The sequence below is a fragment of the Zingiber officinale genome, chromosome 1A (assembly GCF_018446385.1).
Source record: "Zingiber officinale cultivar Zhangliang chromosome 1A, Zo_v1.1, whole genome shotgun sequence".
NCBI lineage: Eukaryota > Viridiplantae > Streptophyta > Magnoliopsida > Zingiberales > Zingiberaceae > Zingiber > Zingiber officinale.
In genome coordinates, this window is record NC_055987.1 from 183849726 (window position 1) to 183867584 (window position 17859).

The following is a 17859-nucleotide window of genomic DNA, read 5'->3' on the forward strand; positions in this document are numbered from 1 at the left end:
GAACACACACAGAAAATATGGTACTCAACACTTAAAGGTCTCAAATACACCATCATTCGAGGCGGCTCCTTCTGCAATCGGCAACATCTTCATCGTCATTCCTTGACACAACAATGGATGCAGAAGCAGTACCATGAGTGCGTAGGTTGAGATGAGAGCAGAAACCTTAATGGAAGCCATGTTAATTATCTCTATCTCTGTTAATTACTTGTGAAGTGATTATTGGTAATTAGGTAAGTGAATGATGAACATATATAGAGACAGAGAGTGAGTCGATGTTATAGCCACCAGTGCTGACCGCTGGAAGTAACGTTAACGTAAAACATGCGTTTGGTCGATCAATTATATATTCGTGTGGAATTAATATAATGTCTTAGTGGGTCAAGTTGGAAATGAATTTATCTTATATTAAGAATCTGGTCTATAATAGTGGAACGATCGCTAGTTAGGAAAAGAAACAAAGAAACTGACGCGTTTGTGTTGAATAATAATAATAATACAATATTTTAAGTGATTTAAAATCGGGATCATGGCTGTTCTTTTCGACGTGTCAGCTGACGTAAAAATTGTTCTGGAATGTGCATATAAATAAATAAATAAAATTATAAGACTGTAGAGAAGTTGTGCTTTGTTTTTCCTCATAAGAAATGCCTATATTCAGACCGTAGTGAATTAAATTAAAACCTTCAACTAATGAGACAGATATCAACCTAGTGGGCATGCATTTTGAGTGACAGATTGATTAGCACTTTCTGATTCATCGGCCCGTGAAAATTTTCCATGAAATCAGTCGTCTCAGTTCAACGTTACCTTATTAATAATTTTGAGTAACAGACTGATTCTTATTTTCTATGCAAATGGAATAACACCTTTTGATTTTCATTAATGACACTTTATTTTATATTTTTTTGGTTAAATTTATCCTTCCATTGGACTTTCTTATACATATTTTTTTTTAAAAAAAATATTAGCACGATCTTCTGGTACACATTAGACTGGGTCGGTTACTCTTGATTTTTTTTTATGCTTATATTTTTTAATGATAAATTTTAAAAATGATCCTTTCTATAAAAGAGGAACGCTCTTTGATTTTCTTTATTTTTTTTACTTAATTAAAAAAAATACGAAAGGTAGATTGATCCATTTAACGAGCAAGATAAGACCAAAACAGTGTGTTCGCGCCTCTCCCGACAACACCCTGCAAGATAACGCAGAAAGGAGAACGAGGGTTTCAGCAAAAACACAAAAACGGTACAGCCATATACGACGTCCATTATCCTGACAACCATGCCTAATCCTGCCCCAAGTATTGAGCAACTAAATTATCAATAAACACCTCAAGCCCTACGCCTTGAAAGTTATATATATATATATATATATATATATGCAGATGACTACTCGTAAATGCTAGTAACTAGGCACACTTCCATCTATATAAATCTGATAAAAAAGTATATAGAATAAAAAAAGAACAAGAAATTTACGATCATCAGCAACGGAAACCCATTTTGATGAAAATAATAAAAATAGATAGCTAAGACCACGCAAATCCGTAAAATTGAGATTGGCTACGGCTTTTTATCTACACGTTTATTTTTAAAGTTCTGCAAACCACATTATTGAATTATCTGAATTAGGTTATCAAGTGCGTGTCTAAGTGATCAGAAGTAACCCACTAACGACTGAAGAGAGAAAGCATACTCTCATCAGCTGACGGGGCAGCCTAGTTCTTTAGCTGCAGCACTAAGGTAAACAAGTGTTAGACCACTCGCAAGCCTGCTTTGTGCTTCCCACTGAATGCATTTCTCAATGTCAGCTCGCCAGCTGATGATGCCCAAATTTAAGCATTGGTAGGCTGAATCCGGAATGACCCTATTTACATTCGGACATGTGGAGGACGTGGTTGGACTACCATGCAATATATCACGAAGCACTGATGTACTGAGAGCGCGAACATGCGCGCTTGGATGTGAAAGGCAGCGGATTGTTGCTGATAAGCGACACTGCAAATGATTGTCCCATGGGAAACTCTAGTTTCAATATATTTTGATTATGGTGATAAAAGAAGATGAAGTGAGGAGATGATGTACCTTAAGCAGGTTTGAGAGGCCATCTGCAACTGCAACACCCGGTTGTCCCCAGTTTGTAACAAGTTGAATGGCTTTGGCTGTCACTTCAAGAAGCTGCTTGTGTTTAACATATTCTCGCAAGAATAATAACCAGGTTAGAAAGGAAGAAGAATTTGAAATAGATCCGAAACAACCACATCAAACAGAAAACTTAATAAAGAAGAAAGGCCAAAGATATACAATCAGTTGTGGAGAAGAGGAACCTGTAAAGTTTAAAGGCTAACTAATCTGAACATTCAAAAATAATTTAGGCAGCTAGCATACCATATGTTGGTATGAGATGGTGCCAATTAGCAGAAATAAGGAACAAGAACAAAGGAGGAAAGGAAGACGAAGAAGTCCAGTGCCAGCCCGCATACCATGTGTTGGTAAGAGATGGCATTGATCAACAAAAATCATGAGAAAGAACAACGGGAAGAAGCAAATAGTGTTATGCCCATGCATGTATGCGTGTTCATCTTCTTTTTCCTCAGTCAAAATCCTTTCTTCTACTTCAAGACCATAGCTAGGGCTAATCAGTTATCCACAAGGATGCTTTCATAGTAATTTAGGTGACGGTGGTTTTACTAGAACGGCTCCATTTCATAAAAGATAGCCGACACCGCCTAGTGGGATAAGACTTGGTGGTTGTTGTTGTTGTTCCATATCATAAAAGAAAGCCAAGCATTCAAGTAATGCATTAATAAGTAGGACTAAGATAACCATCAAACTCCTGAGGTTCTTTCAGAAATTACCTCCAATTGAGGTAGGGTGCAAGCTTCGCCATCGACAAGCATTCCATCCGTAGCACGGAGTAAGAGATCTGAAGCACTTGCCAGAATTATTAGTGCCTCTGGGGTGTCATGGTTTCTCATGAGTTCCACTATCAGCTTCACAATTCTATGGTTTATTCTCCACATCTTCTGTCCTTGCTCATCATCCCTTGCAATCCAGGACTGCAAATCCTTCTCTGCCTGTCGAAACACATTGTTCTCAAAAAGTGACTGAAAAAACTTGGGAGCACTGAGAGTGCAATGAACTATAAAATTTAACAAAATATATATATAAATGAAAAAATAACAAACTCTGGACCTGTAGAACAATAGCAGTTGATGCTTTTGTTGGCGATGCTGAAACTACATTGCAAATTGCATCTACGACCTAACACATGGAGAAGAATAGTTAGTCTGAGCATCTGATTCTGACCTAATAAAAAATGATAAGCAATTCGAACACTTGACATCATTATGTATCTGAAGAGCCAAACATCACATTGCATAAGATTAATCCATGTTTATGTTATATCATTCATTGGACTTTGTGGCCTTGTTATCAGCAGACAGCATAAATAGCCCCCCAGAAAAATGGTAAAAATATAAACATTCTTGCACAAGGCCACAAATCCAGTACATATACAGCAATGTGAAGAGGAAAGTAACATAATTTTTAACTCTTCATTTGAATACTAAAGATTTTATTTATGAAATAACTTGCAAAATAAAAAATAAAAAAACACAGCACCCAATCAACTAAATTGCTTTCTTTTGATCTTGTACTTAATTGGGTTGGTATTAGGATCTTCGAAGCAAACAAAATGCTTACTTTGCTGGAAGGATGAATGTAGTGTTGCAAAGTAATAAATGAGTAGGATTTTGATTCTAATCTTTTATTTCCAAATGAGACATCCAAATTTGAAAAACATCAGAGTAGCAAGAAACAATAAATATAAGAAATTTAATTACGAGATGAGGCTTTTAGGTAATTTTCCTCAGTATTTTTTTTTCATATAGTATTATAGTGTCATTTATATCATGCTTTCTCTACCATTCAATACTTTAAGAAGCCTGTCAAGGCACCGATAGACAATTGGCATGTATCGTGCGATTAGCAATCACCGGTAGACAATTGGCATGTCTCGTGTGATTAACAATCACCGGGAAAGATAGAAATGGCAAATATTGATTCCATATAACTATATCATAATTCTGTACCATGTTTTTTCCTTAGCTAGCATGTTTTTTTTCCATAAAATCATTTTTTCCAGTTTAATGTGATCCATTAAAGCACAATTTGTCAGTCTAGATAAATGATTTTGACAATGACAAGTTTTGTAGGAGGATCTTGTCACATAGGGAAATTATTCAGGGAAAGGTAGGATATAGCATGATTTAAAATTTCAACTCGTGTCAGAGGTTCAATCTCGGACCGGAACAATACGGCTTTGGTACCGTATCATACAATGCAGTTTTGATACTTTTAAAAATTTTAAATATAAGTGTATATTAGCTTTATTAATATTTGATTATTAAATATGCTCACTATTGGAGCAACCATGTTAAATATTGGAGCACCCATGCTAAATATGCTCACAATTGATGTTATAGTTTTGAGGTGTTGAATTCATATTTCAATATTTTATAAATTTTTATAAAAATTATTTTAAAAAAAAGTAATTCTCAAAATTCAAAACTAAATCTACAATTATAAAATTATTTGAAAGACTCAAAGATAAATATAAAATTATTTAAGGGCCTAAAATTATTTTTTGAATGTATTTGTAAATTTTTAATTTTTAAAAATTTATTTGAAATGTTTAAGAATTATATTTTGGGAAATTTTTTGATCATTTTAAATTCACATTCAATTTTCAATATATATTTAAAAAATTAATTATTTTATAAAAATATTTTATTAAATTTTAAAATTATTTAAAAATTTGAAATAATTCTTAATATTTTATAACTATTATTCATAATATAAGAAAGGGAGCCTTGGCACAACGGTAAAGTTGTTGCTTTGTGATCAAAAGGTCACGGGTTCAAATCCTAGAAACAGCCTCATGACGGGAGCTTCGTGCACTAGGTTATCCTTTTTTATTATTAATAACATATTGTGTTTATAATTATTATATATGATTAACAATTATATAATAATTAACTAATTATTTATAATAACAAAAAAATATCTATTTAAAAAAAAAATAATCTTAAAAAAAAACAATGCCGCAACCCTGTGGAGGACAGCCGTAGGGTCATGGTACCCTCCGTGACCTAACGAGGCTGCCGCGAGGTCGTGACGGTCTTGCGGTCACAGTGCCGGTCCGGTGTCGGAACAATAAATAGTATTCATTTATGGAGGCATGGTAGGACATTTCAAACCATGGGATATAGTATATAGTATACTCAATTTGTCTTAAACTGTATAAACTCTGAAATAGATTAGTGATCTTCAAAATCTGTCTACCTTTATCACTTTACTAGCAATCTTTTTAGGATAATGTACATATCAATGTGTTTGGCAATATATTAGCTCAGCATAATCAATGATGCTGAATAGATGGATGAGGTGAACAGGTATCTCTCAGAACAATTGACACAAATTATCATGCAAATGAGGATACCTATATTAAGTTTTTAAAATATCAATGCCATTAGATAAAAGCTGCAACATGTACCTGTCTCCAACCCTGGTGAGCGGATGTACTTTCTGCACTCATTTTTGTTTCTGGGGCAGCAATCAGTTTATGCCACAACAATGAAACAACAGAGAAACACAATTCCTGTTTCTCTGCAACAGATCTTAGAAGAGCTTGTGCACCATAACTAAAACCAATGTAGCGATCTTTCATTAAAAAGTTTGCCAAATCTGAAGCCTCCACTGATAGACTTGAAATACTTTTAGCTGATGTCTCTGTAACAGTGTCAGTAGATAAATTTCTTTTATCACTCTTTGAAGAAATTTTTGATGAACTATAGGTAGATTCAGAGCATGGGATATCATCAGATTCAAAGGTGCTACTTCTTGCAAAAACTGATAGGCTACCACTTGGGCATGTTGGATCATCCTTTTGCACCTGTGCATGTACCAAATGTGCTTCCAGAGGCTCAGCCTTGTGAACAATGGAGGCAACAACTTTGCTGTGTATGTCAATTAAGTTATAAAGTGAAGAAGCCCTAGTAGAGATTTCTACATCCCACTTGCAGCGCATCATAACAGAAAGGGCATTCATGCAAGCTTTTGATCTTCCAAATAACTCAGAAACATGAGCAGCAACCATAGCAGCAGCCACAATCTCATTCGAACTATAACTCCATGAGGTTCCAACAGAAGATGGCTTCAATGAGAACAAGGCTTCTAGAATTCCAAGAATTCGACGAGTGTGACAGACAGCAAACCTAATGCTATTATGCAACTCATAAGAAACTCTACTAGTTTTTGCAGGTTTGGTACTTTTTGCAGAACCCTTAGAATCTGTATGAAGACCAGTTTTAGTAATCACGGGGAACAACTGAAGTTCACAAGCCAGTGCACAGATAGCTGCAAGGACATAAGAATCAAATGTTGCTACTGGTCCTTGCTTTTTCCGACTTTTGTTTCCAGTACCTGGTTTTCTATTTACAAGTAGATCCCCACTAACATCTTCAGAAGAATAACTACCACATTCTGTTGGTCTTTTACTCCCACCATTCGGCAAAGCTTCATGGCTGACAGAAACTGTTAGCATGACGAATAACAATCGTGATGCAAGGTCCATTGAAGCACAAGATTCCAGAAATAATGAATGAATCATGGTATGAAGCTCCGCTATTGCAAGATTCTTAGTGGGAGACCACATGCTTCCATGGGCTCTTGATTTACTTAATTGCTCAGCAGAATTTTCAGGAGGAAATGTTCTTTTGAGTATAGCTTCAACAGTAGCAACAAATATTCTTATGAGGCATGCTTCAGAGGGGCTTCCTTGAGGAATATATTCCAAAACCTTCAATAGAGGTAAATACAAATTCCAAGATAAAGGAGGTGGCTGCAATGGAGTTGCAACTACTATTTCAGGCAAGTCAACAGCTGAGGAACTCAGAGGAAGCAAACCATAAGCAGCTTCCCAAATAGTACAGATTCTCCATTCAACATCAGGGCCATGGGCACACAACATTGTTGCAATTCCTTGAGCCGTTGCTTCAGTAGAAGCTTCTGATGTGGGGACTTCAAGCTAGTTGGGGAAGTCATCAGCAACAACATAAGTTAATGACAAAAGAATCATTTGAACTTGTAAAATAATAGAACATAAACAAATGAAATTGCCTATAAATGTTAGGACAAGTAGATGACATAAATACCAAGAATTTGAATATGATTATTTAGCCAAATCATGTCTACCAATAAATGAAAACAACACAAACAATACTAACTACCTGTTTCTTGTATGATGATATATATCCAACCAGGGGTTCATGCTGGACTTCAACTCCTTCAGCATGGCTTAAAGGGGGGAAAAGCAGTGTAGGTTGTGAAAGTATGCGAAAAAGCAAAGCAGCTGCAGCATCTGCAGAGACGCCAGCTCTCATGGACATAGCAATGCCTATTGCACGGAGGAAATGCAAATGCAACCAATTCCTTGGAAGCTGCAGAAGGATGATTAAAGATATCAACAATAAAATGCTGATATAAAGTACATGCATTATTAACAATTTATATCAGACCGACATGGATATAAGCTATTTGGATTGCACAAATAGTCATAATAAAATTATTCATAGATTAATAAACCCTAGTACTGGACTCAATAGGTACAAGGAAGCCCCTAAATCTTGTAAACTGTCCACTCATTACCGTCTGTGTTTGATTGCCTTTAACCCAGGATATCTTTTGTCAATATAACATACCTTTACTTACATAACTATTATATTTTATTGATCAGTATCATCATCTAAAAATGGCTGCAGAGCCAATGCACTGAGAGACTTCATTGTATATAGTCCTAGTAGGCTAGTAGCAATCAGGTTTTTCCAAAATAAAGCCACGTGCCATCTATACCGAATGCACAAGGGCTATACAGTCTATACCGATCCTTCGGTAGTTATGTTCAAGTAACAATTGATTAGATTAAATTGATTTAGTTAAATTAAGATTATTTATATGGATTGCTTAGGTTGATATGCAAATATTGTTATATGATTTTCACGTTGACTATCAAGAATTAGTATCTATTGAAATGGTTTATGTTATATTGATTTCTTAGTTCATATGTACTTTTTTATATGAAAAGATTGGTTGCTTAGGGTGTGAACAATTTGATATCTTAAGTGATAATTGTGAAACATTTTATAAGAATGCTTAGGTTAACTCAACAAATCATGTGGTAGATGTAAACTTGGATATCTCTGGTTCCAAAACAGATAGCAGAGAGAGGCTGTAGCATTCTTTAAAGGTTAGGAAATTAGAGAGAGCATCTTGAATATCTCAGGACATGCTAATCACACAGTCTTACCCTAATCACAGTCTTACCATAGATAATAAGAATAAAGGTCAGTTTGACTAGCTTACAATTAAATATTGCAAAAAATATTATGTACTTTTGTCAACATATTTAATGGTCAATATTTCCAAATATTGATTGCACATGTGGTAGGTGTGTTCCAGATCTGGGTACGTGTGCACAAATAGAAAGGTTCAACAAGAAATTGTCTCGGAGGAATAAGTAACTAATTCCAGATCTGCCAAGTCAAATGACACCCTAATAAACGGCATCAATATGATCACCATTCTTCCAAATAAGTTTTCCTTGTGCCACAGTTAGCATTTCACACCATTAACCACTTAATCTGTATAAACTCAACCCATTTACACAAATGCGAGTTGATCATGTATTAATTTTTTTCTTTATGAGAAAGTATTAGCCATTTTAGATAACTTATTAAATTTTCTCATCAGGACTTGTTAGTGTTAATATTACCTTTCCCTGAATCAACTTCATTTTTTTTTCCAGATTACATTGACTCATCCAAGCTTGTTAATCTTGATATTCCCATTCATTGAATCAACTCCATTTCATGTGTCCTTCGCCATCATTAATATCACTAAGCTATGTAAATCCCAACTATTTCAGATCGGCTTACATGTAGCATATCCCTCCATACAACTTTATTCAAGATTATTCTGAATTGGTTCCATTTACCTCCTCTTCTTCACCTTTGTTGCCTTCATTACTTTGCCTCCCCTCATCCCAAGTCTCAAAGGATCAACCGCTACCTCACTACTGAAAACACATGCTCCTAATTCTTCATCAAGCAAACTGCTCTTCTATCTAAACCATTGAGTTTGGCAATCTTAGAATGCTGCCAAGTTCCACTCCTTATCTTCCACAGAGATGACATCATTACTAAAAAAGGACAATGTTTTAGATCTATATTGGTAGCTGAACCAACTGGGTATTCACTCACCCATTCTACCAGTAATGGTCAAAATATATTTAATGTCAAATTTATAACATAGGAAAATTGTGTCAAAATGGCTTGTTATACTGAATTTAGCTGGTTCTAGACCAACCCAATGACCCATGAGAATTCGAGTAGGGCTATCTATGAAACAGTGAATGAGACAAATCTTTCAAGTTTCAGGATACAAGGCCTTAAACAAAAAGGGAGCAAGGAGAACAATAGAAAAAAAACAGAGACAACAATATCTCTCTTTGAAAGATGTTTGATTGTTCTGACTATGCATACCCTCATGCCAGATGCGTAATCCTCAGCTGCTCGAAGAAGTTCAACTAGTTGCACAGCAGCATCAAGTGCATCTGGTGCCCATGAAGGAGGTGCTTCTAGAAGCCCAAGCAGGAGTCGCTGTGTAGCACTTGGAGTAGCAATTGAATAATACCTGCCAATAAGAAATTCACAATAAGAAATGTTAACTACTAAAATGTCAGTTAGTGAAGACATAAACATCCACCTATGAAATAGTCGAGCATAGGGCTCAAGCGGAGGCAGCCCTGCGACAAGATGCTCATCCAAAGGAGTTGTTGGAGGAGGAAGCAAGAGTGCTGGGACGGCTGCTGCTGTCAAATTCACAGTCTCATAACGAGACACTTCCTCATCACAAACACCCAGTATGACACCAGCTCCATTAGCCACAGCCCATCTTGGAGTTGATGGCATAAGTTGAGGATGTTTTCCAGATCCACAACTAGAAGCTACAAATGTGAGAAAGGCTTATTAGTGATTATTGACTTGAAGCCCATGGAATAGTAGTGAAGTTAAGAAGAGGAAATGAAGCCAAAGATCCTGTACTGAAAAGGAGATGGTAATGGCTGATATATGTAGTAAATCTATGGGGAAAATTTCTAGTTTTCTGAATATCATCAGACAGTTATTATTTGAAAGCAATTATCAAACTTTAGTTATCCAAATGGGACATAAAAGATCAAATGCATCTACAAGGAGCATATGGAGAAGAATTGAATGTTATTTCAGTAATAAGCAATCCACAAATCATCTGAACAAATTAAGGCAGAAAAAATTGTGATTTGGGAGAATTTTCTCCTACATGATTTTATCATAGAGATCTTGTTATGCTACAATCCCTGTTCTGTACTAACTAGTTGCGCCAGTAGATATTAAGATGAGGACCACCTTTATCTTAATCCACAGGTAATCTGGATCAAAATTTGGAGCTAAATTTAGAGTGTTTTTAGATTCTTAGGGCTTTAGACTATAAGTTTGTTTAATTTTTAAAAGTTGTCTACGTCTTTAAAAGTTTGCTTTGTTTTATGGTAAATTAGACCATGTCATAGGAGAATTGATATTTAATTCTGGTTTGTAAAAGGGAATGGATCCCCTCAAGCAATTTATTCTTCCTTTTATGAAATTTTCCACCGTGAGTTTGTTTCCAATATAACAATATGGCATCAAGTGGTATCAGAGTATTTAAGTGTTACATCAACTAATATGAGAGTTGAATCCCTAGTTTGGATTGGTACTTCCATTACTTGCTTTAGTTCTTTTATTCTCTGTTGCCACAACACCTAATCTGCAACAAATCTCAAAATTCTCTCCTCTCACGTCCAATACAGCAAGACCCCTCCCACAAGCCACGTGCATCTCCACCCACGTGAGGCTGCACCACCTAGGCGCCTAGCACACGTGGACTATGTTAAGGACTAGTAGCCCAGCTAGGAGGGATGAATAAACAATGAAAATTTCCGCACAAATCACATCTCAAAATTACAATTCAAACTATCCATAGTAGCCAAGCGCATGCGCATGATCAAATAAAGTGTTAATATATAAAAAAATACAAAATAAACACAATGCTAACACACTTAAGTAATGTGGTTTTAAGCTCTTCACTCCTACTCCACAACTCTCAAACGCATTAGTGTGTTATCCTCTTCCTTAATACAATCCACTATCAAACTCCTTCACGAGGCAATGGAGCAAGCTTTTACAATCCAAGGATAAAACCTCAAGAGTTAGAGAGTTCTATACGAGGATACAACAACAACCATCAAGTCTTTATCCTACTAAATGAAGGCAGCTATATAGATCCTCCTATGTCATTGGACTATATCCTCTTTTAAATGAATTTTATCCTCTTTTATTGTAGCTAACTAAGTCTTCTTTGGTTTCCATCTTTCTCGATTAATGTGCATATTTATCATGATCTCACATCACCTAACTAGGGCATTTATTGGTCACCTAAGTACATGTTCATACCATCTTAAATATGTTTCTCGAAATTTTCCCTCAATAAGCATTACCACAACTTGCTTTTTAATGTTCTCATTTCTAATGTTGTCCATCCTCATATTTCCGCACATCCACCTTAATATTCTCATCTACTCTTTGCGCATGTAGTCGCTTTATAACCCATCATTGAGCTTCATATAACATAACAGGTCTAACCACCATTTTGTAAAACTTTTGTTTATACTTTAGAGGTACTTTACAATCATAAAAAACAGTTGCACCCTCCTTCATTTCAATTAGCCTGCTTATATTAAATGTAAAACATCTCTATCAACCCCTCTATCCTTTTGCAAAAATGATCTTAGATACGTAAAACTCTTTGTTAAAGGTAACTCGTCATCTCCTATCCCAACAATTTCTATGTTTTATCTACTACAAGTAAACTTATATAGGGCAGCCCGGTGCACGAAGCTCCCGCTATGCGAGGTCCGGGAAAAGATCCATTGTATGCAACCTTACCCTGATTTGTAATTTTACAAGAGGCTATTTTCGAGATTCGAACATGTGACATTTTGATCACAAAGCAACAACTTTACCGTTGCGCCAAGGCTTGCCTTCTACTACAAGTAAACTTAAATTTTATATATTCTGTTTTTTACTTTACCAACCCTAAAACCTTTTACTCCTAGTGTTTCTCACCATGATTTGAGCTTAGCGGTTTACTTCTTCACGTGTTTCATTTTAAAGTTGTTCGTAGTCAAGGTTACAATATGGTGTTGGAGTTCAGTTCATTGGTGGCTGAGAAATCCAATACCCTAACACATTCAAACTAGTCGACTGCTGATGGATGGCAGAAAAACTTGCAACAAGGATCTCAAAGGCTATAAAAAGAGTGGATGGAGGCTTTATGGTTGGCGAAATAGTGTTGGTTAACCTATTAGAAGCCTTGAAATTTCCTATAACATTCCTCTTTGTATTCATTGTAATCTCTTGTGCTTGCAAGTGATTTCTCCACCTCTGGAAGAGTTTCTAAAAGGAGAAAGATAGTAGTTTTTCAAGAGTGATCCACTGACAAATCATAGACCACAGAGGAGTTTAGGGGACTGTCGAACCATGTTAAATAAACGTGTTAGTGATTGTGGTAAGTGTTGATTGCATGATTGCTTTATTTTCGCTGTGTTAATCGTGTTTGACATAGTTCGATAGCAAAAATATAGAATCATCACTTACATGTTACAATCGCTATTCACCCCCTAGAGCACCTAACGCTCCTAATAGAAATCATCTCATGGGTCAAATTAATCTCAGTAGCTTTGGTATGAAAAGTTCATCTATACTCTTCTTCTTCAGTATGGCATGACTAGAAGCTATTTCACTTCGTTTCTACATAAGAAAAAAGTATATTTCCTTTTGTTTATATAGGCAATATTATCATCACTAGTAATATTCTATTGGGATCACACAATTGAAGGAAAACTCTATCAACATTTCAAGCTAAAGACATAGGTGATCTTCAGTAGTTGGTAATAGGGATGCCTACTCACACATTTTCATCTCTTCAACAAAAGTATATACTTGATATGTTTGACAAAGGTAGTATGCTAGGACCAATCAGTTAAAACTCCCATGTCATTAGTACTAGGAAGGGGAGAGCTATTGGTTGATCCCAGAAGAGTCAATATGATTTGTCAATTTCTAGAGATCATATGTGGAAAACAATTTAAAAAATTCTACATGACCTCGAGAATACTCTAGGAAAACCTCTTATTTTAAGACCAAGTTCATCTTCAAATTATACTGATGTAGATGTACATCTATTGCATTCTTCTAGAAGAAGCAAACTATTTTCACCAAATCAAATGGGCAACTGATTAGTCTGTTACTAGTATCCCTATTGCATACTTTGTCTAACATGCCATAAAGAATAACATAAATAATACATTGGGAAAAGCACTAGAATTGGTATCCAATTATGATGTATATAGAAACACCTTTAGCTAACCTGTTGTAGGAGGCTTTAGTTCTCCACCAGCAGCATATTTTCCCATGACCCCTCCACACCTAATTTGCAAAATAGTGTTCAATAATCTGAACGTAGAATATATATACTGGATGTAAAACAATGTAGAAAAATATTCAAGTCAAAACTTTAAGATAACTCTTACTGGGAATATCCGATTTGAATTGTCAGAAAAATCTCAAATTTCATAAAAGCAGAAACAAACTAACATATTTATAGATAACGTTTGGTCTCACTATACTTCCTAAAAAAAGCAACGTCAGACTAAGAAGAGATTTTTTTGTTTCAGGTAAACTGAGATTCCCCGTAAGCAGCCTAAGGTCTGCATTTTGGATTGAGATTTTTATTTATTTAAAAAGGCCTCATCTTCAAGGTCCTGATTTGGTAGAAAACAAGCCCAGGCTTAGCACAGAAGAGCAAGAGGATTGAAAGGAAACTTTCAACTAGTCAAGGAATCCTGAAACATCATAGGCACAATACGCGAACAAATGTGAATTAAGATTTTGGTAGCCTCGGCCTTGAGCAAGTCCGGAGTTCTGACACTTAATTTGGATTGAAGAAAACCTATGAACAAGGGGCAAAATTCAGATACATACCATCTAAAATAATCACTTCTAATGCCCAATGGTGCAGCAAGTAATATGTCTGTAATCCATGGAGATAATAGTCGCAGTGGCCTCCTATCATGCTCCTGTTGAACTAGAGTAGATGTTTCTTTCTCAGACTTACTTGTTGTGGCAAAGTTACTACTACTGCTTCTTTCAGCTTCAGAATTATGATGCTCGACCTTGTGGATTGGCCGATTATAGTGAGTCAAAATGCGCAAAATTTCCCCACATGCCAAAGCCCATTGCTCAGAATACTCTTTCTGCAGTAATTAATTGGCTAAATAAATCACTGAAAATTGTGAATTTATACATGAATTTCAAAATTAAGATAAAATATTACCATACTTGAAAAGAATGGATTATGATGGTAAGATAATATACTTTCTCAAAATATTGTACCTCTGCATTTTGGCTCACCAAGGATATGAAAGAAATAAATGGAGGGTCATTTCTATCATACACCAATCTCCCATCAATTATAAGTGAAAGGATAGGATGAACAATTGCATGACCATGCTCTGGATGATGCAAAATAAATACAGCTGTAAATTAAGAAAAGCGAGAATCTGGAGTCAGCAACTTGACACTGGAAATGAGATAGCAATAACTTGAAACTGACAGTAGTAAGGTGTGAATAAGCCAATACCAAGAACTTCATCCAAAAGATGCTTCTCTTTAGAAGGATAGTGATTTTGGATTAACTGCACAAATAGAAGGAGCAAGAATGAGTATTTTGAAGCACTACTTGGTTAATACAGCAAAATAGTTATATGCTAGTAGTCTTTAGAACAAAAAACAGATTGGCATGATAATTATACCTGAGCTATATCTTCTGGGAAGTCCTCAGAAGTGAACTGACTGAAATATTCAACGTAGGCAATGACTTGGGCCTTAAGGAAAAGCCAAATCTATTAGTCATCATTAAAATGAATGACAAAAAAAAATTAAACCTGACTTACCACATAGAGATACAAAAAATTGCAATGTCTTTATTTATTCTTGGCTTCTTAGTTATTTGTTGATACTTGATTCATTTTTGGATTTGAACAATTAGCCAATGGAAGGAACAGAAAAAGATACTCTCTTGTTTAATAATTAATGAAACTGTGCTGTAATTTAACATCTATTCACAATGAGTTTACCAGTTTTTGCAAATAACTCTTGGGATCACCTACTGATATGTCTTCAAAATTGCATCTGGCAAACTTTTTTTAACTAACCAAGTAAAGTCCTTCAATTTATCTAGCCTGATTATTTACTTTATAGAGGAAGATATAAAGCTTGGCATTTTAAAGATTGGTAAGCATATGTCACCAGAACCTAATTGTATTATTACCTGTGAATTCATCTAAGATTATTAGGAAGTAGTCTCTCAGGATTTGATTCTCCTATTCAAAACTTTTTATCCAAGCAATGTATTTAGATGACTGACTACTGCATTCATCACTATTAGAGGACTGATGTTTAGAAGGTGAAGGATTTCAAACTCTTTTTACTTTTCCACATTATTCTGAAAAACATCTCCATGTTCTTGCAGATAGATTAAGAACTGTTTTTATTTAATCACATTATCGTTGATCATTCTTAGTTAGCATTGTCGACAGGGAAAGAATGCCCATTGTTGCCACCAAACCTATCAATTTGTCAGGTAAAATAAGCTATAGCTCTAAAGTTGGATTTCACAAAGGCCAGGGATCATGTTAACTGGTGGGCTCTCTCACTCAATATGCAGCATCTTGACCTTCTAAAGATCTGAATGGTTTGGATATTTTTCTTGGTTTCAGCTAATTGTCCAGTTTGTCCAGCTGGACTACTTAAGGGTCAACAACTGGTGCCATTGATGGAATTCAACATGGCAGGGTATTAGACCTGAACATATTTTGTGAAATCTAAACATAACATTTTTTGTGTAGTGACATAATTATGACCTGAACATAACTATACACTATTTAAAACTACTAATTTTTAGGTTTAGGTCATGTGGCTCGTACCAAAATTTTGAATTTTCTAACCTCATTTTTGCCTATATTTGATTTTTTTTTTCTTATATCTTTCACTTCGTTTTATCTAACTCTAAATACAGATCCATGATTTTGAATTGGTCACAGTTTCCTACCTCTAAAACTAAGCTATCTGTTGAAGTTCATTAAATAGTTAATAAATATATTTTCCCTATCTCCTTTCATATGCCTAATATTGCCTAAATATCTACATCTTATTGCCTCAAAATTTCTTCATTTTAGGGAAATACGGGAAGCAGGAACCACAACTTCTTGTAAGTAATGTAAGTATAAAGCATTTATATACTGCAACTTTTAGTGTCTACATATATCAAAATATATTGAATATATGAGCCCTGATGAGGTACCTAAACATTGCAGAAAAAATAAACTGAGCTCGTCAAGTAATCACTGGAAGGAAAGAGAGACATAACGAAACAATATCTTAAGAAATGAAGCTGAGAGCTACTGCAAAACAAATAAACAATCACTTTCATTGCGTACCTGTTTTTGTTGTTCATCTTGGGGTGGTGGCCAGAAGAGTGACGTGAATTGGAGGCCGTCAATCCACTTCTCATTCGCGACAGACATTCTTAGCTAAATGCTTCTGTAATCTTTTCTCTTGCCGAGACCAAGCAAACCCCAGAACCAATATATTGTTTAGCGGTCAATGACAAAGGTTCCAAATCACTAACTCGCTTCTCCATCTACATCAATCAAACCTAACCGCTTCATCGGCCTAATACCTAAAACTCGATCTAAGATTTGACAGAAAGCGGGATAATAAAACTCTTAAGTCATCAAGGTCCAGCTTCAATCCCCGGAAAGGGGCTTCAACCCCTCTAAAACCTAACTGACCATCTCAACCGACCTCAAAACACATCAATCTTCAGATTTCTGCAGAAGAAACAGCAATCACAACCAAAAAAAAAAAAACTAAAAACAATAATAACAATAATAAATCCACGCAAAGGAAATAGCTAAAGCAAGATACTCATATAGCTTACTGCAGACAGATGGGACGAACGTTAAGAATCCCTAAGAAACTGAAACAAATAAACAGAAAGGACGGCTAAATTCAATAAATCCACACAAAAAAGAACACCAAGATCACGAAAAAATGGAGAGTGCGCATACGTACCTTGACAGATCGTTTGAGGTTGTGCTAGGGTTTCCAAGCGCTTTCGCAGAGTAGAGTTTGGTTTTTTTTTATTTTCGGCAAGGGGGGTGAGATTAAGCGGAAGGGAGGAGAGCGGAGAAGATTTTTTTTGTGTTTTTTGGTTTTTGCCAGAGAGATGGATGGGTCTTCTTATAATTATAAAAACCGTTTTGGGTTTTATCAAGCAATAATATTTTGAAATCGGGGGAGGGCAAGAGAGAGCGGAGTAAAAGATTCTTGGGCGATACGCGGTGTGCGACCTGGAGGCTGGGCTTCGCCCTCCCCCCGTCCGACGTGGCGTTGATATTTTTGCTGCATGACCACGCGCAGGCCCCACGCACGGGCCGCTGTTTAACGCGCCCTCGCAGCAGCGCCCATCGAAGAGGCCCCCCCAGACTGCCCCCCAGACTGCGACGCGGTCGCATTGTGTCCGTCAGACGAGACGAGGTGGGCGGCGATGGACTGCTGAGGAAGGCGAAGCGGGCGGTCCCAGTGGCGTAAAAAAA

General features: G+C 36.0%; 1 protein-coding gene across 4 annotated transcripts; it reads right to left on the bottom strand.

Moving 5' to 3' along the window:
* Positions 1-1531: 1531 nt before the first annotated feature.
* LOC122038616 (protein GIGANTEA-like) lies at positions 1532-17567 on the bottom strand. 4 transcript variants are annotated; one of them, XM_042598426.1, is made up of 16 exons: positions 17336-17567; positions 17202-17240; positions 16699-17091; positions 15013-15084; positions 14841-14895; positions 14594-14736; positions 14183-14454; positions 13569-13627; positions 9831-10071; positions 9608-9758; positions 7295-7507; positions 5563-7095; positions 3201-3269; positions 2864-3082; positions 2091-2183; positions 1532-2003 (listed from the first exon to the last, which is right to left on the bottom strand). In XM_042598426.1, the coding sequence occupies exons 3-16, from the start codon at positions 16783-16785 to the stop codon at positions 1707-1709; spliced, it is 3504 nt and encodes a 1167-aa protein (XP_042454360.1). In that variant the 5' UTR covers positions 16786-17091; positions 17202-17240; positions 17336-17567; the 3' UTR covers positions 1532-1706. The 4 variants fall into 4 exon arrangements, with proteins under 4 accessions (XP_042454360.1, XP_042454361.1, XP_042454363.1 ...); XM_042598427.1 differs by having other exon boundaries at positions 17189-17240; XM_042598429.1 differs by having other exon boundaries at positions 7298-7507; positions 17336-17565.
* Positions 17568-17859: the final 292 nt, after the last annotated feature.